This window comes from Protomyctophum parallelum (genome assembly GCF_964188405.1).
Source record: "Protomyctophum parallelum genome assembly, chromosome: 7".
Classification (NCBI taxonomy): Eukaryota; Metazoa; Chordata; class Actinopteri; order Myctophiformes; family Myctophidae; genus Protomyctophum; species Protomyctophum parallelum.
The window spans coordinates 13,554,358-13,581,563 of record NC_139705.1 but is presented as its reverse complement, the minus strand read 5'-3'; the positions used below and the strand labels follow the sequence as shown (position 1 = coordinate 13,581,563).

At 43.4% G+C, this 27,206-nt stretch overlaps 1 protein-coding gene across 1 annotated transcript in view; it reads left to right on the top strand.

Moving 5' to 3' along the window:
- Nucleotides 1-27,206, top strand: part of phactr3a (phosphatase and actin regulator 3a) — a gene marked incomplete at its 5' end in the record, with an annotated part of 44,690 nt that overhangs the window by 14,460 nt on the left and 3,024 nt on the right. The window contains 6 exons of the mRNA XM_083769676.1: nucleotides 9,002-9,166; nucleotides 12,804-12,971; nucleotides 14,768-15,004; nucleotides 15,819-16,047; nucleotides 16,944-17,194; nucleotides 18,185-18,338. Coding sequence (XP_083625802.1) covers nucleotides 9,002-9,166; nucleotides 12,804-12,971; nucleotides 14,768-15,004; nucleotides 15,819-16,047; nucleotides 16,944-17,194; nucleotides 18,185-18,338 — 1,204 coding nt within the window. The remainder of the gene's footprint in view (nucleotides 1-9,001; nucleotides 9,167-12,803; nucleotides 12,972-14,767; nucleotides 15,005-15,818; nucleotides 16,048-16,943; nucleotides 17,195-18,184; nucleotides 18,339-27,206) is intronic.

The window sequence follows — 27,206 nt, the reverse complement described above, 5'->3', positions numbered from 1 at the left end:
CTATTATGCAGACTAATTAGCCTATGTGAAAACAGCTGTAATGACCATTACATGTAAGTGCTGCTGAAACCTACTTTTATCCGTTTTTGAAGTTAATGTTTTTAAACTGGGCCTGCTGAATCCATCATAAATTACTGCATGTTCTAAGTGCATCTATTAGTGAAATTTCAGCCGACTGACAGGTAGGCGCTACCACGACTTTGTTTTAAATTAATTAAAATGTTTAGCTACTTATGCATAGTCCAAAACGTTATAAAGCAGTTAAAAGCATTCATGATGGCATATTCTATAATAGGCTATATAGGTATAGATAGGTGTCTGTCTGTCTGTCTGTCTGTCTGTCTGTCTGTCTGTCTGTCTGTCTGTCTGTCTGTCTGTCTGTCTGTCTGTCTGTCTGTCTGTCTGTCTGTCTGTCTGTCTGTCTGTCTGTCTGTCTGTCTGTCGTGTGCGTGCCTGCGTGCGTGCGTGTATGTGTGTGTGTCTGTGTGTGTGTCTGTACTGCACCTGTACTAAATGCAGTTGTAGGAAGCACATTTTTAACCCATCCATTTAAACTTATAATGTAACAATAAGTTTGAGTTTGAGGTTGAACTATTGAAAGGGACGTTTTAAAACATTACCCAGTTAGTTAAACTCACAAAACTATGATATTTGCGCCACCCACTCTGAATAGGTCACATAACGATTCATTCGTAATTCAGTTTATACACCCATTCTGTGAGATTTTCATTGTTGTCAAAGTGTGGCCTTTATGCCTTTATACTGCGGCTAAAGGCGCTTATCTCAAAATAAAACTCCCTGCCGTTTGAAAAGCACATTGTTTTTGTATTAGATTTTTGTTGCCATTTATTCATTCAAGAAGTCTCCGGGAAGAAAATTAATGCAAGTTATACATTTTAATCTAAATTAATGTTTCTTATGATGACGGTAATGTCCATCGATACGCTCAGCTGAGCGTACCTCATAGAAAGAGTTGTTCACAGTATACTGTGTACAGACGTGCGAGCGATTCTTCTGTTGTCCAATGTGCTGACAGCGTGGTTAAACGGGGTGGGGTCCCTGGTGACACACAGACATGCTACAGTATAGAGCTCACTTGGACGCTACAGTAGCCTACTTAACATACTGAATAACATAACCACAGTACAGTACCGTTTTACCCCAGTAGATCAAGCCGCAAAGTGAAATTAACTTGTTTGCTCTTTGTATATTACATACATACATACATACATACATACATACATACATACATACATACATACATACATACATACATACAGTATATGCTCGTTCATGCATTCATACACAGGGTACATTAAATGCCGCCGTTATTTCTCTGCTGGCGAATATCAAGCTTTAATCTTGCATAAAGCCTGTAAATACATCAAAAGGCTTTACAGCATTACAGTACGGTGCACATAGACTGGTGTTGGTGGGGACTGAGGGCATTACAGCAAACAGACTAGCAACATGACACATGGATTTAATAAATCCAATTTGTATTAGCATATTAATTACAATAGGACAGGAACCGTCGCATGGTTTCCATTCATGGTTTATGTATTTGACACACATTTCACTACGCCCTCATTTTGTGCATGGTTACAAGAAAACACCACCATGTGCTTCACACCCAAACCGTGTCCCTCCTCACCCCAGACTCCTGTCATTTTCTCTGAACCACCTCCCCTTCTTCTCCTCACCCCAGACTCCTGTCATTTTCTCTGAATCACCTCCCCTTCTTCTCCTCACCCCAGACTCCTGTCATTTTCTCTGAACCACCTCCCCTTCTTTGCAAATGGAGAGTTATTTGATATACATTATAAATAGCCGGGCCCTGATTGGCCGGGCTGCAGATTCTCCGGCAAGCTCTTCCGTATAGCAACAGCCCCCTCCCACATCTCTCCTCCTCCTCCTCCCCCTCTTCCTCTTCTCCCCGGAATCCCCCCCCCCTTTTCTCTCTCTCTCTCTCTCTTTCTCTCCCCCTCCCCTCTTTGAAATCGCAGACACGTCCACGTCCTCCTTGCTGCCGTCTCACCCCCTACCCACAATGCACAGGGGTCTGGTGTGGTGGTGGCCGAGAAGGGGGCTTCTTACTGCTTTGAACGCGGCCCCGATCTACAGGCCCACAACGCGTTGCGGGTGCAACGCGTCGTGTGCTTGTAGATCGGGGGCCGCGTTCAGCGCGCCGTACCGCCGAGGCATAGAGACAAGGCTTTAGCTGCACACGCTGCCTCTCTGCTCCCGCTGGCTCCCACTGCTGCCGCAGCATCTGGATGTGGTCGCCATAGCAACAGCGGTGTGGGCCTGACCCCTCCTCTCTTCCCTCTTGCTCTCCCTCTCTCCATACACACACGCTACACACACACACGCCCCTCCACCCATCCTCCATGCTAATCTTTTTTTTCTTCTTTCCCCGCTATGTGTTTCTCTGTGACTGGGCTGGTTTCCTTAAGGCTTGACCTGGATTCTACAGTGTAGTGCCCTACTGTACTGTCCACCATGCTCTGTGTCTCTCTCTCACACACACACACACACACACACACACACACACACACACACACACACACACACATCTGCAGGTGGAGACTCGGGTAGACTGCCAGGTGGTCAACTGACCCGTTTCCAGGCGGTTTTAGGGTCATACTAAAACAACCAGAGCTGAGCATTCTCCCTTATCTAACCAATGCTTTCATGGCCTCGTCACACTACATTTCTCTCCCCCTTTCATCACTGTCTGTCTGCCTATATGTGCTTGGGGTGCGAAGAAGAAGAAGAAGAAGAAGAAGTGGGAAGATGTGCACATGAAAATAGGTCTGCAACTGTCAATTATTGACAGAGTAAAGCATGTTTTTTTTGTTTATTGGTTTTTTTCACAGAAGCATTATTGAAATATTGAGTTTGAAAAAGAATAAGTAACATTAACAGCTTCTCTTAAATAAACCCCACAAGTATGACATAAAAGAGTAAACACATTGAATTTTCACCCCAAAGAAAAAGGACAACAGAAAACAAGACAAACAAACCTTAAATACAAGATCAGTAAAAGTTGAAAAATAAAAGGCAGACAAAAACAGACAAAACAACAGTACACAACATCCTATATATATATTTAAAAAAAACATAGGTACATGATACATCCATAATCCAATACAATACAATACATACAATCCAATCACAGTATAAGCTACTTTTAAAACAAAAGTCCAGCAGACCTCACTCATCCCCAAGCAGAGACAGATTCAAATTCTGAATGAATTGAAAGAATGGGCCCCATATCCTCCCAAACCTATCGGAAGAACCATTCAAGGAGTGTCTAATCTTCTCCAGTTTTACACAGTACAAGGTGTCCCTAACCCAATGAGTGTGAGAAGGGGAAGTGGACGATTTCCAGTTGGTCAGAATTAGTCTCCTCGCTAACAAAGTGACAAAGGCCAAAACATCCCTCTCTGGTTTAGAGAGCAACGGTATTGAGGGAAAAACACCAAACAGGGCCCCCAAAGGTGTGGGCTCCACTCTTTGCCCGACTATCTTTGATAAGGAATTGAAGATATCGGTCCAATATTTGTGTAGAGAAGGGAAGAGCCAGAACGTATGGATGAGGTCTGCGGGAGCCTGCCGACATCTATCACACTCAGGAGACACATCGTTATATATTCTAGACAACCTGGCCTTGGTGTAGTAGACACGGTGTAGTAATTTACATTGAATAAGAGCATGCCTCGCACAAATAGAGGACCCATGTACCCGATGTAGAATTGTATCCCAAACCTCCTCAGTTATCTCCCAACGAGCCTTTAATGAATCCAAAGACTCTGGGCGCAAACAACAAATCTCATCATAAATACATGAGATCGCACCCTTCAAGGTTGGCAACGGAGTCAGAAGGGTGTCTATAACAGAGTCATTAGGTAAATTTGGAAACGTGGCAAATGTTTTCTGAACAAAACTACGGACCTGTAAATATCTAAAAAAGTTCTGTTTGGGAAGTTTATATTCGACTGAGAGTTGCTGAAAGACCTTCTCCATATATAAGTCCTTGAAAGTATAAATCCCAAGACTTTTCCAGGTTGAGAAGGCACCATCTATCAAAGAGGGGTGGAAAATATGATTGGCTGCTATTGGGGCATTAATAGAGAGTGAGTGCAATCTGAAATGGCGTCTAAATTGGATCCATATTTTTAGTCTTTTTAACAATAGTATTTTTAGTGTACAGGGCGGTTGAGGAGAGAATGGGAGAGTATGTTAAAGCCTTCAGTGACACTGGACCAGCCGAGTTTGCCTCCATAGCTTACCACGTTGGAGGGGTTTCCGCTATTTCATATAAGATCCAATATCCAATGTTGGAGGCCCAGTAGTAAAATCTAAAGTTAGGCAGAGCCATTCCCCCAAGAGATTTGGGCCTCTGAAGGTACTGCTTACGCAACAGTAAAGCATGTTTAAAGCATCAACGGATCAACATGACATTCTAATAGATTTTTTGAATTGACTTAAGTTTTTCTGATCGCCCTATTAATAACCGATCTACAAGATCGTAATGCTTTGGCTATATTCTATTATATACTATTTTAGGTAAAATAAAAATCAATACAAAAAAGGAGAATTATTATTATTGAGTGGTGCAACCACTCCTACATCCAGCAATGTCCGTGTACCTAGGTAGGTAGGTACCTGTATGTGTACCTGTATGTATGTATAAGTGAGCACGAGTATGTTACTTATTTATACCAGTAGGGGGCACCAGAGTACAGAGAAGAAATTGGAACGATACAGAGAAGAAATTGGAACGATACAGAGAAGAAATTGGAACGATACAAATTGGAATGATACAGAGAACCAATAGACGGGAGTTGCACCACTCGGTTCACACTGGTGTGATTTTTTTAATAAGATTGACAACTTTTAATAATCGATTCAATTGATTAGTTCGATTAACCGATGCACCCTTACGCCAGGGCTCCACTGGGCGCGTCTGCGTCGCGTCTGCGTCGCGTCTCCGTCAGTGTTGGGAATGTTCCCTTTTAATCAATGGAGGGTGGCTCCACTGCCCGCGTTGCGTTGCACTGTGCTGCGTTCGGTGACTAAAACATTGCCCTGGTTCGTTTTTTGACGCACGCACGCGTCCAGTCATGTATAAAAGAATGTTGCTGACGCGCAGTTTTCAAAAGCCTGCGGTGGAGCACCTCTAGCGTGACGTTGACGTTGTCATGACGCGAGCAGGACGCGACGGAGATGCCCAGTGGAGCCCTGGCGTTACATGAAAAGGAGTAGGCTGAACCCCACCCTCTCAGTCTCTCCTCTCACTGCACTCAACAACACACCCGGAACCAGACTGCAAATCCCTCCCCCGGCCCCCCCCCCCCTCCCCCCTCTCCTTCTACAAAACCAGCTTGTGAAAACACAAAGATTTTGAGCGCCGCGGAGGCGCTTGACGTCTCGCACTGACGTATGCAGCTCTTAAACACTGTCTGTTTATTGTACACGTGCGTCCTTCTTCATTAGATGCGGCTGTACGGGGGCCAGTTATGCACACTTATTGAGCTGTGTAGGCTCACACTTTGCCCGTCTGTCTGCTACATTATGAGGCACAGCCTTCATCCGCCGAAACCCCACGTTCCTTTACAGGGAGAAGAGTGTATGTATGTCTTCTTGTGGTCTTGTGAGGATTAAGTGGAAGAGTTTGCAGATATCTCAGCCAGTTGAAATAACATGCACCGTGCTCCTGAGCATTACATAGATTGTGTATACAGCCTTTCCTTTGTTTACTCGCTCTCTCTCAGCCAGAAAGTCAAGGAACACATGCACAAACACGGCACACGCTGCACAGACGAGAGCCAGCCTGACAAAAATCATAATAACCACCACCATGATACATCGTTGACTGGGGACAAAGGAACATGATTGACATGCAACCGTATGCAATATCCAGAGTGTTTCATTACCGGTATTTTAAATAAAATGTACTCTTGCGGGTCAATCTTTATACCTCTGGATTCTATTGTGTAACTAACTGCTGCGTTGGTAGTGTGGAGGCATTGTGATACTTGTTGCAGTACGGCTGACCGCAGAAATATTCTGTCTCGAGTCACTTTTCAAACTCACATCCAAGCCCTTGTTTACTAGGCCTGTTTGTTGTTTCCCATCCATGTTTAATGATGACACTGTAGGGTTGGCCCAATAAGCGGCTGGAAATCAGCACAGAGTCAGAAGCTAAAGTGCTGCGGCATCAGCAGCAAACTGAGGTGCAGTCAGTACCACCATCAAAAAACTGACTGTGTTTGTTCCTGGCAGACTTTTATACTCAGCTGAGGCAATCAGTGTGGACTCTACCATGTTAGAGGTAACCTTAAAACCTGCAATAACTCTAAAACCAACATAACCCACATCATACAACATTATACATCATTATTAACTACACATTAATTGTTAAATATAACTGCTGGTATTGCAAAATAAACCATATAACAAACCATAGCAGCTTCCAATGCACAATACAAACCCAGCCTTCTGACATTCAACTGTGGTGTAGTCCAGACCCAAATACACCGTTTCCACACTTGAGCAGACAAGCGTGGCCAAAGGAAGCTGACTGACGGCGTCTTTTCCAGGTTTTTAGACAGCTGTTGGACCCACACGGCAGAATGCCGCGACGGCCAGATTCCCGGAAACGCTTGCCCCAGCGGCAGTCAGCCTCGTGGGTGGAACTTAATTTCCATCCACCAGCTGTCTAAAAACCTGGAAAATACGCCGTCAGACAGCAGAAAACGGCCACGCCTGTCTGGTAGGTCTGGCAACAGCTATGTTGTGCTCGGGCAACCACCCGACATAATCTACCACTCTGCCCTCCAGTTTATAACTGGAGATGGCAGCCTATTACATCCCAAAACTGGCCATCATCACACCTGTTGCCAAAACTACCTTGTTTTAGAAATCCCCAATGTTAATAACGAACTGGGTAAAACAGCCTTTCATTAGGCTACTATGCACCTCGCATGTGGAACTGTCTACAATCACCTTTAAAACCGAATAACTTGATTTCACTTGAACGATTTAAAAGACTTGTAAGGATTAATTTGAGATAGCTGTACTTGTTCACTTTTTGTTATCTTGTAATGTATTTGTGTTTAAATTCAAATTCAAAGTTATATTTACTATAATCAGGGTGTCATTGGAAAAGAGGGCTTCCTCTCAACTGACTTCCCTGAATAAATAAAGGTTAAAGAAGAAGATTGACACCCCTATTTTGGGCATGATATTATAGGTGAAAAGGTTAAAAAATAATCACACCCATGTGAAGTGAGTGGTGCAACTCCGTGTGGGGGTCCCCGGGGGGTCTGCAGAAGTTCCAGCCGCACCGCTTCCGAAACAGTCGAGAAATGACAGAGTTACCAACCAAGCTATTTTCGTGCTTGGACAGACAGACCCAGGGACAGACAGACCCAGGGACACACATAGCTGTGTAATGGAGTGGTTGCACCACTCAAAAATCACACTTGAGTAGTGCAACTCCGTGTGGGGGTCCCCAGGGCGTCCCCAGGGCGTCCCCAGAACTTCCACACCCACAGGAACAAGCCCAGGGTCGCGGCCCGGTTTCGGCAAGCCCCCATGTCCGAAACGGTCGAGAAATGACAGGGGGTCCCTCTACTGTACTGTACTGTCACTGTACTGTACTGTCACACCCAAAATCATCATATATACAGTTAATGTGTGTGTGTGTGTGTGTGTGTGTGTGTGTGTGTGTGTGTGTGTGTGTGTGTGTGTGTGTGTGTGTGTGTGTGTGTGTGTGTGTTAGGCTGCGCAACAGTGAACCAAACTGTACTGTACTGTACTGTACTGTACTGTACTGTACTGTACTGTACTGTACTGTACTGTACTGTACTGTACTGTACTGTACTGTACTGTACTGTACTGTACTGTCACACCCAAAATCATCATATATACAGTTAATGTTTGTATGTGTGTGTGTGTGTGTGTGTGTGTGTGTGTGTGTGTGTGTGTGAGACGTGTGTGACGTGTGTGTGTGTGTGTGTGTGTGTGTGTGTGTGTGTGTGTGTGTGTGTGTGTGTGTGTGTGTGTGTGTGTGTGTGTGTGTGTGTGTGTGTGTGTGTGTGTGTGTGTGTGTGTTAGGCTGCACAACAGTGACACTTGGTGATGAAAACCGACTAATTTGTTATTTTCGTGCTCGGACACAGAGACACACAAAGCTCCGTATATAGGAGTGGTTGTACCACTCAAAAAAAGAAGAAGCTCACAACGCGGTGTGTTGTAGACCGGCTGTTTTTGCTATTCATTGTACGATAAGTGGTTGAGAGTTGGGGTAAAAAGACGTACTTGCAGCTGGCTGAGGTGTGGCTTTGGTTAGAGAAGTAAAGTGGACAATGAAATGAACAGAGGCATTCATTTCACCAGGCAACAACTCTTACTGGGAGATCGATGCAGAGAGATTGGCACACCTGTTGGCCACATGGGAAAGGCAGGCTTTTGCATTTTATGAGGCTCTGTGTATTCTTACAGAACACGTAAATGGGGACCAACAGTGTTTGTTTTGGTGTGTCGCATACAGCATGGTTGCATAGTTAATTGGATGCATAGGGACACAACATTCTCAAGGGAGTCCGAGTCCGCAATGATTCAATCACATCTTTGTAATTGAATCAGTGCACACAGATTCCATCATGGTTTATTCAGTGAGGTGGACTTTGTAATGATGTTCTTTTCTTCTCTCTTTCTCTCACCTACTTTCGCTCATCTCCACATCCTCTCCCCTGTTCCCCGATTCTCTGCTTTCAACCTATCGTAACCCCAACCCTCTTTCTACCCCCACCCTCCTTCCCACCATACACCTTTTTTCTCATTACCCTGACCCACTCCGCCTCCCCTGCTCCATCTTAATCTGACACCTCTCCTATCCTTTAATTTCACTTCCTCAACACCCTCCTCTCTCTCTCCACCCAATTCTACCCCACTCTGGTGCTCTCCTCCATCTGTCTCCTGGCTGCAGTGGAGGCGATGGACCAGCAGAGGGTGCTGAGGACGGGTTGCCTGGTGTCGGGGGTCCACACTCCACCCATCCGACGCAACAGTAAGCTGTCCACCCTGGGGCGTCTCTTCAAGCCCTGGAAATGGAGGAAAAAGAAGAATGAGAAACTCAAGCAGAGTGCCACAGGTACTGTAGGAGACTGGGCTGGGATGGGTGGTGGTGGTAGTGGTGGTGGTGCTGGTGCTGGGGGGTGCATACGTTCATAAATAGACTGGGCTGGGATGGGTGGTGGCGGTGGTGATGCTGGTGCTGGGGGGTGCATACGTTCATAAATGTGCCATGCCCGTGTGTGGTCATCATTAGTGCCTGTGGATGTGGAGGCAAGTTGCAGACTTCTATAGTCAATCAATCAATCTTTATTTATTTTCAATCAGTGAGGTGCAACAGATCGAACTAATAGATTTAATCGATGACAAAAATCAGACCTGTGTGAAGTGAGGGGCGCTCTTATCATCGTACATCATCATCATAATGACGTAAAATAGACACTATTATGCCTATTTGTTCAGATACTATAACGTAGAATTCTCCATTCATTGTCAATGGGAATTTAATGTCTGTTTAAGACGAAGTTTGTGGACTAAAAGCTGGGTGCTGGCGGCGTGTTTCCTCCTCCGCGTCATCAGTGCCCATACCCGAAGGCGGGGTTGGCGAAAGGGCCTTTCTGTGTGGAGTTTGCATGTTCTCCCCGTGTCCCCTAGGGTAGGTACCCTCACAAAAACATGCAGTAATCCTGGTCTCTAAACTGCTTCCCGCTGGCCAGCCGGGGCGCCTGATGGAGGGGAAAGGAACTGGTTGGAATAACGTGTTCCAACTTCCTTCCACGCGCTACGTCCAACCAGGGAAACTCCCCCCTGTCAGGTGTAAAGGAGCAACTTGGACACTCAAGCATGAAGGAAGCATGAGTTAAGTCCGTTGCTCTCCCCAGGTTGGCGGAGGGTGTGTAGAGCCCAGGATCACATGATTAGATGATTGACACAGGGTTGAAAAATGGGTTACAAAATCGTGGGATAAAAAAATATAAAAGGAATTAAGAATTTGGGAAATTTTATATATTATATATATATATAATTGCGACAGGACATGTGAGCTTGTAGATGCATTATTTTCACATATTTTGTGTGACACTAATGTACAATTAAGTATTAAATACAGCCAGTTAGTCAATTATGGAACATAGATTTCAATTGCTTAGTGTTGATGCGTTGATATATGAAAAAATAAAACCAATTATTTTTCTAATTATTCATCTGAAAAGTTATTCATCATAGTAATAATCACTAAGTAAATGATAGTTGCAACCATATAAACTTCCACTTACAGATAGAATGGATGTACCCAGGGCTGTCCACTCAACTCGTCAGCAAGCAAATGCAATCCAGTGCAAGCAGCTGCATACACATACTCTCAAAATTAATGTACAGTGCATGTATTCCCTTTCACGATTCAGGTCAGGTATAATCAGTTGTTATGATCAAAAATACATGCTCCCAGTCTTTGAATTATGTTCGTTCCTATCAATTTATTATGACCCTGGTGAGCTTTTGCCGACATTCAGGATATTTCCTAGCCTTTAAAGTGCATGCATGGCACAGTACCGTGTAAAGGTTCAAAGTGTCAAATGGAAGCAATATCAACGGTTTACCACGGATGCCACTGAGGGGCGGCAGTGGCTCAGGAGGTAGGGCGGCCAGTGGGGAAACCGGGAAGCTTCCTGGTTGGATCATCGGCTCCGCCTTGGTTACTATAGCCTCAGTGCTTTATCATGGTTCGTCCACAAGTAACAGTTTTTGTATTGACTTTTGTGCGTTTTTGAAATGTACCCATTCTACATACTGTGAAATAAAACAATCAATTAATCAATCAATGTAGAAGTGTCCTTGAGCAAGACACTTGACCCGCAACTGCTCCCCATGAGCAGGTCGGTGCCTTGGTTCATTGATTCCTCTGCCATCAGTGTGTGAATGTGTGTGTGAATTGAAACGGTGAATGTATTGCACCTCATCCAGCGCTTTTGAAACGGCGATATATAAATGCACCGTTAACCACCTTTTCACGCAAACACTTTGGTTTACAATAAATAGCAATATTCTGATGTTCTCTTTTGTTAACAGACAAGATCTTGCTGGGAATACTGTAGGATAAATGAGAACCTTTTACAGTAATTGCTACCGAATCAGTCAAGGTGACTTAAAAAGTAGGTGCATGAGGACATAACACTTACTTCATTGTACAGGAACATAGAGGAGGCACATCTAGCTCCAACTGTAAAGGTGATTGTGGAGATGAGTTGTATGAGTGCCATTTAATGCTGTTTTTGCATCACACATGCATTAGCATAGTGGTGGAATTGTAGTTTGAGGTGATGGCCTCTGGAGGTCTCTTTAGACTGCATTAAATATAATTGGTTGTATTTATCCTTTCTGCAATTTGGTTGCTCCATTTGCATATCAAATTATATACAGTAGTGTTTTATGCCTGTACATATAGTAGACTTTTGATTTGGGCCTGATGAGCAGAAACGTCGCAATACCACAATATAAAAATACTATGTTACCATAGTAGTAAAAGGCCTGTATTAAAAAATTGACTTGATTAAAATTACAAAAGTAGTGGCATCGAAATGAGTACTAAAATGTGTCATAGGCACCAAATCATTACAAGAGCAGACCCATGCATGCTCCACTCAAAGGCGGCAACCGCCACCCCTCCAGGCGGCAGGGCCACCGCCCCAAGAAGTGGCCCCGACGCAACGCATCGAGACCCCTGCCCGGACGACCACCCCCCCATACCCAAAGGGCAGACAAGCCCCCGCCCCAAAGCAGAGCACCCACTAGGGAAGAATGCTGGCATATAAGATATCTAAGGTTGGTACGGAAAACCTCCAAGTATCGTGGCAGACAGTGTGGTTCCAATATGATTCAAATAAGGGTCCCAAATGTTGTAGAAAGTGTCCAATTTAGAATGCAACATGCATGTAATGTATTCACAAGGAATACAGCCCATTATAATGTTATGCCATGATTTCTTTGATGGAGCAACAGCCTTGATCCAAAACAAAAGAATATTTTTCCTAGCAGCAAACGTTAATAAGTTGAACAACCTCTTATGTTTGACATCAATGACATGAACATCCGGGAGACCAAGTAAAAGACACAACGGATCTAAATCGATCGAGACACCAAAAATAACAGAGAGTTCTGACACAATGTCATACCAATAGTTCTGAAGCTTCACACAGGACCAAAGACAGTGAACGTAACTACCAATCTCTGTCTTGCACTTAAAGCAAAATAGGGACGCACTGACATCCATTTTGTTCTTGAGAGCAGGAGTTATATGTATACGATGTAATATTCTGAACTGGATGGATTTAGTTCGGTTACAAACTGAAATCTGTTTCGCATAGGCCCACATATCTGCCCAGCCCTCATCATGAATAGAGACGTCCAGATCTTTTTCCCAGGACTGCTTAGTAATCTGAGAGGATATACGTAGATGAGTAGGAATTCTACTGCTATATCTAAAACCACATATTACACACATAAAGACCCCCAGGAAAGTGTTCTAAATCTTCTAAATGTTATTAACATATATTTGTTTGCAAAAAGGTTGAAGTGAAGTACAGTAAGTAAAAGTATTTAGTTATGATGGGTGACTTTTCTCTTGTACTGTAACTATGCAGTGATCAAACCTCCCCTCCACTCACCACAGATGTAGCATTATCCAGTAGTCTCCTGTGTCTCCCCTCCACTCACCACAGATGTAGCATTATCCAGTAGTCTCCTGTGCCACGACCATGGCTCTCCCTCCCACGGCTGCTGTTCAGATGGTACAGTCCTACTGGGGGTGTTTGGGAGACCTCTGACTCCTGGCCTTACGGTCAGCAGTGTGGAATATCTGGGCCCGGATGAGGAACACCCCCCTCAAGGTACGACACCCCAACATTCACCCCAACATTCTCATACAGCTGAGCTAAAGGGCTGTTCACACACTCAGCACTATAACTATATGTTTGTTTAACTATAACTACCGCATAACTATGAAGATATATAATAAAAAAATAATCTAATCTAAGTCAAGTGGATTATAGCAGAGTCCAACCCACAACTATAACAACGACCCAAACTATTTATCAAGGTCCCCCAAATTGATATGTTTTGTGCCAGGGACCCCCAGAACAGAACATTTGTGTTTAAAGATTAACCAAATAATTCAACCTTTTCCAAAATAGCAGATGTACAAGCTCGCAGTGCAGCACAAAGTGACGTGCTGTGAGCTTAAATATCTGCTAGCCTATTTTTGAATAGCCAACATATAAAATATGGATAGTGGTTCAAATTATGTTGATGCTACTGTATATTAACATATTTAGCTGCATGGGGACCCCCTGGAACCCCCTCAAGGAACACTGGGGGTCCTCAGACTCCACTTTGAGAACCAATGGCATAGAGGCAATACAGCTTCATAATGTAAAGGTATGCATCTATGCAACGCTGTTCTGTTCAGTCAATATTAATACAAGCAATCTACACAAGAAGCTGTTGCTTTGGTCGATAAAATAATATAAAGAGAAAGTTAGTAGTGTTTGCTTTGTAGGCCACTGGTTCTTATTGTGGGGTCTTTGAGGACCTAAGAAAGGAAAGAGGAGATCCGCATACCGTTTTAAAAGCTCCCAAACTCGCCCTCAGGGCGGAGTGAGTCCCAGGTTGCGCCACTCACAAACTGACGAGTGACACCATATATGCCAGCACTTAGACGAGCTGTTTCAGTATACCTGACGAAGGACCCTGGAGCCGAAACGTTGTATTGTTTTCCGCTCTGTGTGTCAATAGGTTGTTTTGGGAGCATTTAAAACGGTGTGCGGATCTCCTCTTTCCTTTCTTAGTTATTCTTTTGGATCCTGCACCCGTTGAAATTTGTGGATGTGCGTGCACCTCTTGACCATTGTCTTTGAGGACCCCCAGTGGACTGTAACTCTGAGAGTTAGGATCTTACAATGTAGATTGGGGTCCCAGAGATATAGAATTGTATCAAATCAATGAGTGTCCGTGGAGTGGACTAATGCATAATGGAGTCCTTGAAATGAAAAAGGTTGAGAATCACATGATGTTCTAGGCATGTACCACCACTAGAGGGCACTAGAGTCATCTCAATGACACAGCGTGGTGGTGGACAAAGTACTACTTATGTTTTTATAAATAGGTATTCAAAGGCAAAAATTACAAAGTGCATTTTGTTTTTAACACAGAAGAGTCATGGGGACTTGTTTCCATTGTGGCCCTATGTATTCAATTCATCCACATAGCTTAAAAATGTAAGACAATAATACATGTATGTAATCAACAATACAAAACACTATGTAGGCTAGGCTACAAAAGACACGAACACTACAAAGTGCGAAAAGGAAAAACAGCGGCAGTGAACTCCTTGCGAGGGGAACATTTACTTCCCCTTGTGATCTCCTGGTAGATGTTCTCTTATCAGCCCAATGTTGAAACAGACCAGGGATACTGTACGTACACACCCTTTTATTGGATGCATGGTGTCAGGGCCTTCCACATTTTGGTGGCAGAGTAGTTGTTTGTTCTAAATGCGGGTGGTCAATGGAGTATTTAGGGTTTAAGTGGCTAATGTCAACACTAAACCTTAAGGTAAATGTTTGCGTTGTACACACAACATTTTAACCCACATGCATTCACAATTTAACAAACATCTTTTCTCCAGCCGCTGCCCCTCCCCAGGACTTTGAGCGGCTAGAGGAGAGCATGCAGAAGTCAGAGGAGGACAGAGACGAGGAGGAGGAGGAGGAGGAGGAGTCTCTCCCTGGAGGGGAGCTCCCCGAGGCTCTGCAAGAGGCAGGAGAGATAATTGGAGAAGAGAGACCGGAGGACAGCGTACCTCTAGGAACGTCCCCGCCACAAGTACCTCCAAGACCTCTACCCCAGCCGAGTGCCGGTGAGGGTGAGTGCGGGGGTGCTGCTGCTCCACTTGGTTCCATTTGCACTCTGTCTGAGTTGAATTAACACCAGTGGTGGAAGAAGTATACTCAAATGATTTACTTAAGTAAAAGTATCAATTCCGCAATATAGAAATACACTGTAAAAGTGTAAAAGTATTTGTGTAGAAATGTACTTAGAAGTACCAAAAGTACTCATTGTGCAGAATGTCCCATTTTTCAAATGCATAATAATCTTTTGGAAATAGCAGATCTACAAGCTCACAATGCATCGCATCACCACACATTGTGCGCTTGTAGATCCGCTATTGTAAAATGGCCGATATGTATATAGAGCTGAGGTCATAACTGTATGCTTTGTAATAATAATTGAAATCTACAAAGTTACTATAGTAGTAACTAAAGCTTTCTAATAATTGTAGTGGAGTAAAAGTACAATATTTGCCTCTGAGATGTAGTGGAGTAGAAGTAAAAGTATTAGAAATTGGAATTACTCAAGTATCTCAAAATTGTACTTAATACATTACATCAGTGATACCACTGATTAACACTGGACACTGTAAAAGAGGGGGTGTGTAAGCTACAGTGTACAAAGGGAGACTGCAGTACATAATACTCAATACTGACAATATCAAATAAAACCCATTTGGTAAAAAGAAAGGGGAAACAATATTTTGTTCCCTTTGTTGTTTGGCTGCTGTATGGTGTTTATTTTAAAAAAAGCAGTTAAAGATGAAACAAGTACTGCAACTGTGCCCTCGTTCTATATTCACCTCTTGCTTCCATTGTGTTTCTCTGTTCATTTCGTTTTCCTTTTAGATTCAGGCCCATCATCACTCCCCACGCACCTGCCCAACGCCTACCTCCCCAAGGAGCCTCCTCCAAGGCCGCCAGAAAACCTGGCCCCAATGGTGCTGCCACTCCGGGGCCCGCACTCCCACCCCTCAGGGTCCCCCCACCTAGGCAATATGATACACCCTCCTATGCCCCCTAGCTGCATCATGGAGGAGCTGCAGCGAGCCTTTGCTTCCAAAAATAGGCAAGAGAGGTGAGCAATGGTATCCTGACTCGGTCATCAAACTATTCTAGAGTGATGATTGCAATACCTTCTGACAGAGCAGGAAAATAACAAAACATCACTTTTCTTAAGGATGGCACAAGAGCACAGTTGTAGCATATCTAGCATGCTGTAAAAAGGTGTATGTAATATGTATACAATGGCTATTGGCTTCATCTGTATTCACCTAAATGCATATACAGTACCTCTGTTTGAATGTTTGTTAGGATTCGTTTTGAATGACTAGGTGTCACTAGAAACTAGAAAGGTGCAATTCTGGGAAAATTGTGGTTTCAATTCCCTTCGAACAGCTTGCTAAGTACAGTATGATGGTGATGTATTGACCCACATGACAGCACAAAAAGTTTATACAGGATTAAAAAAGGTTTATCCGGAATAAAGTCGGGCAATTAAATTGCCAATTACTATACAATACAGTGTGCAACCACACTAGGTAAGGTTCTCCACACTTATGTCACTTTGTAATTAAACCCTTCACACCCCCAGAACAATTATGTATACATCGAACACTTCTTTAACCCATTAAAACAGAGAAAGCATCTCTGTCATTTTATATTTTTGCGTTGCTAGCAAGCTCACAGCATGTCACTTTGTGCAAGCTTGTAGGCTACATGTGCTATTTTAGCTTGAAAATGTTGAATAATTCTGGGGGTTCCTGAAACTAAACATTTTCAGTTGGGGGAGGGGGGGTCCACGGCCAAATACAGTATATATCCACGGCCAAATATACATCAAGGACCCCCCAAGTCTTTGGCACAGAAAAGTTTGAGAACTACTGATTTAGAGGGCATTTTGTGGAATCAGCCTCAGGTCTTAACGGGTCAACTTGTTTAATTGCCCACCTGCCCTCCTCTTCTTCCCCTCAGCGTGCACGAGGGATGTGAGCCGGGCTCCTCCCCGCGGACGTGGTTCTCCGACGGATGGCTCTCTCGTTCCTGCAGCTCCGAGAACCAGCAGCCGTCCGGCATGTTGACGGGAGGCTGCAGAGGAGGAGTGGCCGACTGGCCCAGGAAGGAGGCGGAGGAGAACAAGGAGAACGTCAGGCTGGACCTGTGCTTCTCCAACTCCTCGGGCCTTCCCGCCGACCTGGAAGGCTGGAACGACTCCGTCATCTCCGGTGAGAAGCAGCGTCGCTGACACACGAGTCATGAGTCATGATGACACTGCGGGTGGCCAGCTCGCCATGACCGGGCTTTATGAGTCATATGATGTGACATATTATACTTTGTTGTCTCATCACAGGTTTACCGGTGTAAAACAGCGGGTGACATACATTTTTGTACAAGCTCCTTCGGTTTTGTTATTTATTTCCATAAAAAAGAAAGGGAAGAAGAAGAGGGTGGGCAGGGGGAGCAAGGAAGATCAATAAAAAAACAACAATGTATCTACATATTTTCACAGTACTTATCCGGTGCGGTTAAGTACCTGAGGTTAGACATAAGGTGCATGAGCATACTAGCATATATACTGTACATTTATATGGACATTGGCGAAGGGGAAAGAATAATGAATATCAGCGTGTTGTACATGCTAAGTGTCCACGCGTGTCAGGTTCGACCGCATAGTCCGGGTAACTGTCACTGGTATAATCCACAGAGGGCAGTGGTTTTCAAACTTGTGATGAACAAGTCAAAACATCATGGCCTACCTGTATTCGTGAAACAATATGAAAAGTCTCGCCTATAAAGGAAAATCTGATTTGTTATGGGAAATGGGTACACAGTTACTAAGATAGAAAATAAATATTCATACGTTTTTGTATAGTTGGATATATTGCAACAATAATGTGTGGTTGTCTCAAATCTCAAAACACAGCTGGACTTGTCCCACGGCACACCATTAGTGGAATTTGGAAATATGTTTTGCTATAAATTACACTTTTTGAATAATATGTTTAGAAATAGGTTAAGAATGAAGAAATACTGTAGGAGGTCCACACAAAAAATCTGCTTCATGATCGCACGCACACAGTATTTTTTCCTGTTGTGCTAAATAAAGAAGGAATTATCACGCACATTTTGAGTGCAGATACCTGATGACCCATATTTATTGTGTGTCTATCCCTGTGTCTGTCTCCGTGTTTGCATACATGCGTGGGTGCATGCAGGCACACTTCCTCGCAGGCTAAGGAAGGAGCTCTTGGCTGTCAAACTACGGAACCGGCCCAGTAAGCAGGAGCTGGAGGACAAGAATATCTTCCCAGTAAGGAGCGAACAGGAGCGCCAGGAAATACGCCAGCAGATTGAGATGAAACTTGCCAAGTAAGGGTACAAATACACAAGAGACCAGGTGTCTCTTCCAGGTTTCTTTTTTTTTTTAATATATTCTTTTATCCCACGATTTTGTAACCCAATTTTCACCCCTGTGTCAATCATCTAATGTGATCCTGGGCTCTACACACCCTCCGCCAACCTGGGGAGAGCAACGGACTTAACTCATGCTTCCTTCATGCTTGAGTGTCCAAGTTGCTCCTTTACACCTGACAGGGGGGAGTTTCCCTGGTTGGACGTAGCGCGTGGAAGGAACACGTTATTCCAACCAGCTCCTTTCCCCTCCATCAGGCGCCCCGGCTGGCCAGGGGGAGGCAGTTTAGAGACCAGGATTACTGCATGTTTTTGTGAGGGTACCTACCCTAGGGGACACGGGGAGAACTTGCAAACTCCACACAGAAAGGCCCTTTCGCCAACCCCACCTTCGGGTATGGGCACATACTTCCAGGTTTTTAAACAGCTGGTGGATGGAAATGACGCTCACGCACGGCTTAAACTTGTAGCGTCGGCAACAAATCGAAAACGATTTGCCAACGCTGCAAGGTGAAGCCGCGCACAAGCGTCATTTCCATCCACCAACTGTCTAAAAACCAGGAAGAGACGCCTGCTCTAGGCGCTTTCTTGCCGCTTCTTCGCGCGTGTATATGTGCCCACACTCTGTAAAGTGATGTCTTTAGTTCGGTGAGCCTCACAGTACGTTTTAACAGCGGGCGACAACCAGATGAATTTTCCGGAAGTGCATTATTTGTCAATGGGACAAGCAACTACTGGCAATAGAGGCGATAGCAGGCGAACAGGCGATGGTCGAAAAGTGGGCGGAGGAACGTCGGCCGAAAAGATAAAAATAATTCATCTTTTGGTGACTATCGCCCGGCCAATGAAATTCAAGCGATGCTCGCCGTTGGTCTCCCGCTGTTAAAACTACTGTTAGAGTATCATACTGTATGAGCACTTTAACTCAAAGGGCATTATTTGATATTTTATTATATAATTAATATACTGAGTACACAACATGAACTGTTTTTCTTTTTTTTTTTTTTTTTTTTTAAAGATATTTTTTTTGCGGCTTACGCCTTTTATTGATTTTTTAAGGGACAGACAGTAGGCTGACAGGAAACGGGAGAGAGATGGGGGGATGACATGCAGTAAAGGCCGTGTCGGGTCCGGGAGTCGAACCCGCGGCACACTGCGACTGGATTACCAGTCCGGTGCCCAGACCGTTACGCTACGGCCTGGGCCCATGAACTGTTTTTCAATCATTCGTCTTATTTATGCCCATTGTCCTTCAAAACATACCTATACCCTATACCTTCATAAGCTATGTAACCATTGTGCATACAATGTTTTGTGAACAAATGGAACACATTGGGCCTCGTGTAGTAACATTCCTTTAAGATCAATGGACCAATAGTATTTCTTTAGCCCACCAATGTATTTGTAATAATTGGACTTCAAAGAATTGACAATGTCCAAGAATGCAATTCCTCCAAAACAACAGCAATAGCCATGCAATAGTTTATACAGTGTAATAAATAAATAAGAAAAATACAAATACAATGTTCAAAAATAGAAAGATACTTGACGGGCATAAGAAAAACAAACCAGGAACTCAAGAACTGTAGCAGGCGTTGTTTATCCCCCCCAAGTCCCTGCTGTCAGCTGAGCTCACCCCTGGTGTTGTTTACTTGTTAGCCCCCAAAGCCAAACATTCTCCCACTTAGCACTTCCAGCCTCCATTATATAACAGGTGAGACCCATGATTAGTAATTGGCATCCATCAACTCAAACCAGCTCACTGGCCTTGCGTTTACAGTGTCTGGGTTCGATCCCTGGCCGAAAAGACTTGGGGTAAGACCCTGCGACAGTGCCGGCCTGGCTTAATGCAAGGGCTTTAGGTTCTACAGTACAGGGAAGTGAGGGAACCAACCTTGGGGTGGCGGGGAAAAAGTGAAAGAAGACTCAACTATTCCTGCAAGAGCAGCGACATTCAGAAGCAATGGCTGCTGAAAGTTGTATTGACAATTTCCCGCTCTTTCCTAAAAATGTCAATAAAATTATCTACATTACAGATAAGAACATAGCCGACAACAATGGCTGCTAAACAGGCACCTCCAAGCTTGATGACAAATCAATCATTGGAAGCAGCTGTGTAGTGTGTGCTTGCAATGTCCCCTTTTAGTGTCTATTATATTAGGGCACCGTAAGGGCAGTAAATAATCCAATCGTTATAATCTAAATCTGATCATTTTGCTATTCATGCGTTTTATATGCTCCTCAACTTTAAAATGTGTTTCCTTGCATTGGACAAACAATTTGTGGTCTATGATTCCATATCACATAATTGTGCTCTTGACCAAACATGAATGTGGATTATCAAAATAATCATCTTAGTCGAAAATTTACTTACTTTCTATTATGAAATAACACACATTAATTAATACGTCAGGTGTTTTGTTTCCTCATATCAAGTTGGTTATTAATGGGAATATGAAATATGTACAGTATCATAATGTTACCCTTTGCCTGGTCCCTGTAAATGCATCTCTCCAGTTGCAATGACCTACTGTATGTTTGCAATACAGTATGTGCATTTTACTAATGATACTTGGTTGGCGTATGAGCACAGGGCAGCAGAGAACATGGATCCCATCTGATTATCAGATCATCCTGGAGCAGGTTGAAGCTACTCTAAATTGAATGGCCTTCATAATGTCTGTGCAGTGTACACAACACCCAGCCTAGTACTGTAGACGGTGGATTAGATTTAGAATGGCGTTTGTTGATAAAGAGAATCCGATCTAAAAGGATTATCTTGTTTCGCATCAACGTGAGTTATGCCAGATAATCTGACATTGTTTTGAAGATTTGGGTCCAGGCCAGTCCTGATCCTGCTCTACTAGTGCATACTGTGTTTTGGGAGGAATGTGATTTCAGCCTTATGGGCTTAACCAGCTGATTTACTGTAGCTAATCAAGTCTAGCTTCACTGAGTTGATCCACAATGAAAGGTGGAGGTACTCAAATTGTGGTTGAATCCCAGGCGCTTTTCTTCCAGTAACATGTGTTCCTTCCTGAATACTGTAACAAGAGCAAACTACTGTATCAATGGCCAATTGGGTACACAAAGTATCAACGCTTGCTTCGAGGAAGACTTGTCTGTACAAGAATTCTATTGATTTATGTAATGTAGCCCCCCTACCCGTACATTCAGGGAACATTTTTGTTTGCCTTGCAAACATAACCGAGGGACACGTTTTGAACCACGCCTGACTAAGATCACCCAGTGCATGCAGATGTACCATCACCAGACCTAGATGTCTTCATCACACCAGTGTCAAACCAGGGCTCACCCCAGTGTTATGCAACAAACCGTGCAATATAGCACAGACAAGTGAGGATCACACCCAACTTACAGGGAAAGAGAATCTATCATCCGTCTCTGAAACAACTTGTTGCCTTTGAGGGCTATTCCTAGATTTGTCAGGCCTACGAAGAGAAGACGTCACAAGATGCAGCATTGTGCATCGTAACAAGTGGACATTCACAGCGAGTTGCAAACAAACAGCTTATGTAAAAGCGAGATTGTGTGGCATAACTCTGGCTTGCATAATGCAAGAGTGTCCAGGGTCAGAGAGTGTCTGTGCTCAGAACACAGAGGGGTTCCTCTTGAAGCACAGCGGTGAGACCCACAGCTGTGGAAAGGTTAGCATGCGTGCTATAAGTCCTCGAAATCACACTCTGGGAGGCTACAGTCAATGGGCATTTACTGTAGTTCAAAGGTAAACTAAAAAGTGGAAATGTGAAAACCCTGAAATGTTTTGCCTCCCAAAAATGCCTTTTAATTATTGTATTGTTCACACTACAGCTAATTGGTAATTGTACTCTGTTCATTGTAGTTGTACTCAATACATTCATAAAAGAAATCACACTTGTGTGAAGTGACGGGCGCTATTATCGTCATACATCATCATACATCACATTCCGTGCTCAGCCAATCAAATCATCGTTATGTGTGCGGTACACACAAACACATAAAGCTGGGCATATGGGGGGCTAGCGCCTCTCAATAAAACACAGTGACCCCAGAATGTGGGCATTGAATCCCCTGTTGCATTTATGCAATTAGCATCTTACAGGACTATTTCTGTCCCTAATCATTCCCATTTGGGGAGATCATGGTGTGATTGTTGGACAAACACTAAAACCTTCACAGTGGCCAAGGGTATGTGGAGATTGTGCTGATGTGCTGTATGTGTGAGGGCACAGCAGTAAACCGAGTCACCGTGAAAGGTATCCTCTTTCCATACGGTGTCATTGTTTTCTCTGCCCTGCACTGTCACTGCAGCCTCCAAATATGGCCAGAGATTTTATTTAAATTGCCTCTAGACCAGGGAAAGTTCTCATTCTACGTCTCTGCCACCGAAATGTGGACTGCCCTAACACCATCCATTAAAGGATGTGTAACACTGGTTTCTTTCCAAATGGGCCTGAAAAAACATCTATCAGGAGACCAGAAGGGGAGGTAAATGTAATTTTCCCATCTCTTTTGTACATATAGTGCTTTGTATTTGTTGACATGTATTATTGTGTTACAATTTTTACAATTTAAGCATTTAGCTGACGCTCTTAATCCAGAGCGTCTTACATTAAGCAAGAACAGAAAAGCATGGCAATACATATACATAAAAAGCTAATTGGTCATTTTGTATGCTATATTGATCAATTGAATACATGGAACACAATGGAAATCAGTCCCCAGGATTTTTTTGTGTTATTCTTTTATCTTCAGTGTCTTACTGCACCACGTGCTACATTTCTGACTAATAAAGTACCATATGCAATCAATCAGCCAAAAACCACTGGTTCTCAATGTCGGATCTGGGGACCACCAGGGGTCCAAACTTAAATTAAGGATTCTACAGTGTAGATTGTGATCCCATAACATTCAAAATGTCACAAAAAGAGAATAACTGCTCTAGAGAGACCATGCATGTCAGGTCATCCAGTCTCATCCTATGTTGCACTCTGTGACATGAATGCCAGAAGTAATAGTGTGTACTCCAGCATGCCATGCTGTGTTTTGGAGGCACACTGCACTGTTTTGGGCGAGGGAAATCCTGGCTAAATATAGGCGTGCTGAAGACGGTGAAGAGGAGGGAGAGCTTAGCAGAGGAGTAAAGCCTATTTCCCCTGGGTACTGGTGCTGAATGACAAAACAGTCCATCACACGCCTCTGGATCGCCCCAGATGACTCCCAGCTTTAGATTCAATCTCCTGTATTCTTTATCCTCTCTCCCCCTCATCACAAAGAAGGGGGAAATACTGCTGCCATTGTTGCCGCGCAAGCAGAATGTGCCATGGCATATGATGACACCTAAGTGTACCCATTATATCAACAGTGAGATGACCTTTCTATCTATAGACTGTTGTGCTGCAACGGCGCTTCAGTGTTGCTATTAATAGCCTCTGAGACGGTTGAATAATACATCTTCAGCACGCTCCACCTTTCACGACGTGCTCTCTCCCCACCACACACCAACACGTACAGGTGGGAGGAGTGCAATGTGCATACATTACTGTAGTTGGCAGCTGAGAGCTTTGCAGTGTGGCCGCTTATTGTCAGATATCGTCTCTGCTTAAAATAGCGATCGTTCCACCCACTCACAGTTTTCTCATTCCGCCCTTGATTTACATTGCCTGGAGTTTCTATTCAAGCAAATTAGATTTAAGTGCATCACGACTAGCAAAGGGAACCTCTTATGCCAACTGAGTTTCTGTGTCATTATTGTGGTGCAACGAGAATTCTCGTTTTAGTCCTCATGTTTGCAGTGAATCGCACATTATTATTAACCATCAGGGAATCAGTTTAGCTGAAAAAAGAATGCAGCAATTCTCTGAGTGTTTCAAATAAACCATCTATGTCTTCTGTATACCGTAATAGTAGATACAGTATTGTAGAAATTCAGAGTGCAATATTTTGATGATTCCTTTGGTTCTCTGAAAGAAAAAAGCTATTTGTTGCTAAAAATAGCACTGGCTTTTCTGAAGCATACCGGTAGCTCTCTGGTAGTGCTAATGAAAACCCCACTAGTCGGTTGCTAGGGAGAAGTGAGGCGCTTCAGAGGGAAGAGACTGTTGTCTACAAGATTTTCAGGAGAAACTGTTGTTGCTAGGCAACTCTGCAACCCGGTCAATAATGGGCTGGATGCCGTGTCCATTGGGGCTTTGGGAGTGACTCTCCATTTCAACTGTTGCAAATGTAATAGTCACATGCTGTCTGAGCACTTTCACTTGCAATTGTGCCTGGGTTGCTGCGAAAAGAAGACAGTTGGTTGGTGTCTTATTGATGTGATTTTGGGATAGCAAAATCATAGCTACACATAAGCTTATGAGACATAACCTAGCCCGAGTTAATCAAATTGGACAAGTGATTTTCATTTTTTTATTAGGTGAGAATACTGTCACTGATAATACACATAAGAACAATGTATGACCCCCCCCCCCCCCCCCTCCCTATTTTAAATGTGTGGAATTGCATTTCTCATGAGAGTTCTACTAGGGATGCTAATGTAACCAGCTATTCCACACTATGCATAGTTACTGATGTGGTAAATTACAAAGACTGATTACTTGATTAATCAGTCATTATAACACTCATATCATATCCATATATAGGGTCTCTGGCAAGCCTAGAAATTATAGTACACTACAAATATGATCCAGATAAAGATAATGAAGCTTCACTGGACCCTGTTACTTCTGTAATGAGTGGTTCATTCACCCTAATTTTAACTGTGCTCACTTGTTACACAATGCATATGATGCCTTCCATTAAGATGACAATGTTTGCCGTATTGAGTTTGTAAATAGTAATTTCAAGAATTAACTGTGATTGCTGCCCACGGGTAGGTATCTGGCCCTGTACAGTATGTAACTGCTCCTAAACCATCTTCATCTGGTGCAGAAATAAGACAACGTCTCAACTGCCTTTTTATTTATCCCAAGGGACAACGTGAAAAACTGCAACACAAAACATAACAATATTCTTTTAAACACAATGAAATATGAATGTCCTTGTTGTCAGACAATCATGATGTCCGTATTATATATAAACACACAATGAGATGTACACAATCAATTAAACGATCGACAGAATTACAACACTGTTTACAAATAAACAAAACAACTGGGAACATACCGTATGCGCCTTCTGCACAGGCTTTTAGGAGTTCAGTTATCCATGGTTCATGACTCTCGTATTCATACGAGAGTCATGAAGTAACTACACCCTGTTTTTGGCGCTCGCTACATTTACAACGTTGAACGTTTCCGTATATATAAACATTCGGAATTCAAATATAAAGTACTCACAATTTGTCCCACGGGTGTTAGTTAGTTGCAGCTCCAGCGATTAGAATTTCTGCATCCCGCGTTGTTTAATAAAAAGCATTTTTATCCGAGCTGTTATTTTGCCATTGGCTTTCAACTACGCGCCCCTATCGGTCGGGAGGAGGGTGGCACTCGGTGTGTTCGATATAGGTACGCTGACCGCCCTGCCAATACAGACTAATAGGCGAGTGCGCTCCCGGTGTGCAACTGTGGATTTCCCAAACGAACCCTGTTTGAAAAAAGTAGCCGGGGAGCTCGGACAAAAATGCTTTTTATTAAACAACGCGGTATGCAGCAATTCTAATCGCTGGTGCTGCAACTAACTAACACCCGTGGGACAAATTGTGAGTACTTTATATTTGAATTCCGAATGTTTATATATACGGAAACGTTGTAAATGTAGCGAGCGCCAAAAACAGGGTGCAGCTACTTCATGACGGTCATGATAATCATCATGGCAGTCATGTTTCAGGGCTAGAGTTCAGTTAAGTTCTTTTTTATATTATTTTCTTTCTTATCTTTTGTGGAGACTCTCTGACATGAAAGAGCTCTTCTCTTCACCTCTGCTCTGTAACTTTGTTCTGCCCAAACATGCCCAAACCCAACAGGTGATTGAAATGAGGTGATTAGCTGCTTAGGTGAGCCTTAATTCAACCTGCCCATGAAACAGACAAACAGAGCACAGTAGATGGCACTATCTCACCATGTATTTACCATACAAATACCGAAATATAGAGTTTGTTGCCCAAAACAAAAATACAATTTACCATATGCATTTTCAGAAAAATAAGCAACATAAAATATTACAGCATACCCATAACTGGGACAGCTACACAGTATGACCTAAACGTTGGTCTATAAAGTGTCCAGTACTACAGCACATGTGTAGAAGAGAGTGAAGTGGATAAAAGGAGCCATGCTGTGAAGCTGCATGCTGCAGTCTCTGGCCTTTCCAAATCTGAAGGTGTGCACGTGGGGTGTGAGCCCTGTTGTGCCGCTGATATTTTATTAATAATAATAAGGATTCGAACAACTCTCGTGCACAGCAGCACAGGTGTGACTCCAAGAACACTTTGGATTTTGGAGCCTTTTTTATTTTTTTGAGGGGACATATTAAACCACATTATCTTCTAAATGGACATGTGTGTAATACATGCACTATAAATGTTTGGGTATAATGGGCTCATTACTTGAGAATTGAGAGTGAGCCTAATGTAAATTAAATATTCACATTTCATGGATCATAAAACATGGCATGCCAAGAGTTCAGCTATGTTATATAGGCTACGTGTGTGAGTGTGTGTGTGTGTGTGTGTGTGTGTGTGTGTGTGTGTGTGTGTGTGTGTGTGTGTGTGAAATGTCTAAATGCGAGTGGAAATCAAATGGATTGGTGCAATGTGGGTATTCTTGTTTTACTGGGTATTCATGTTTTACTGTGCCAGTATTACTACCCAGGCCAGTAGCCTAGTAA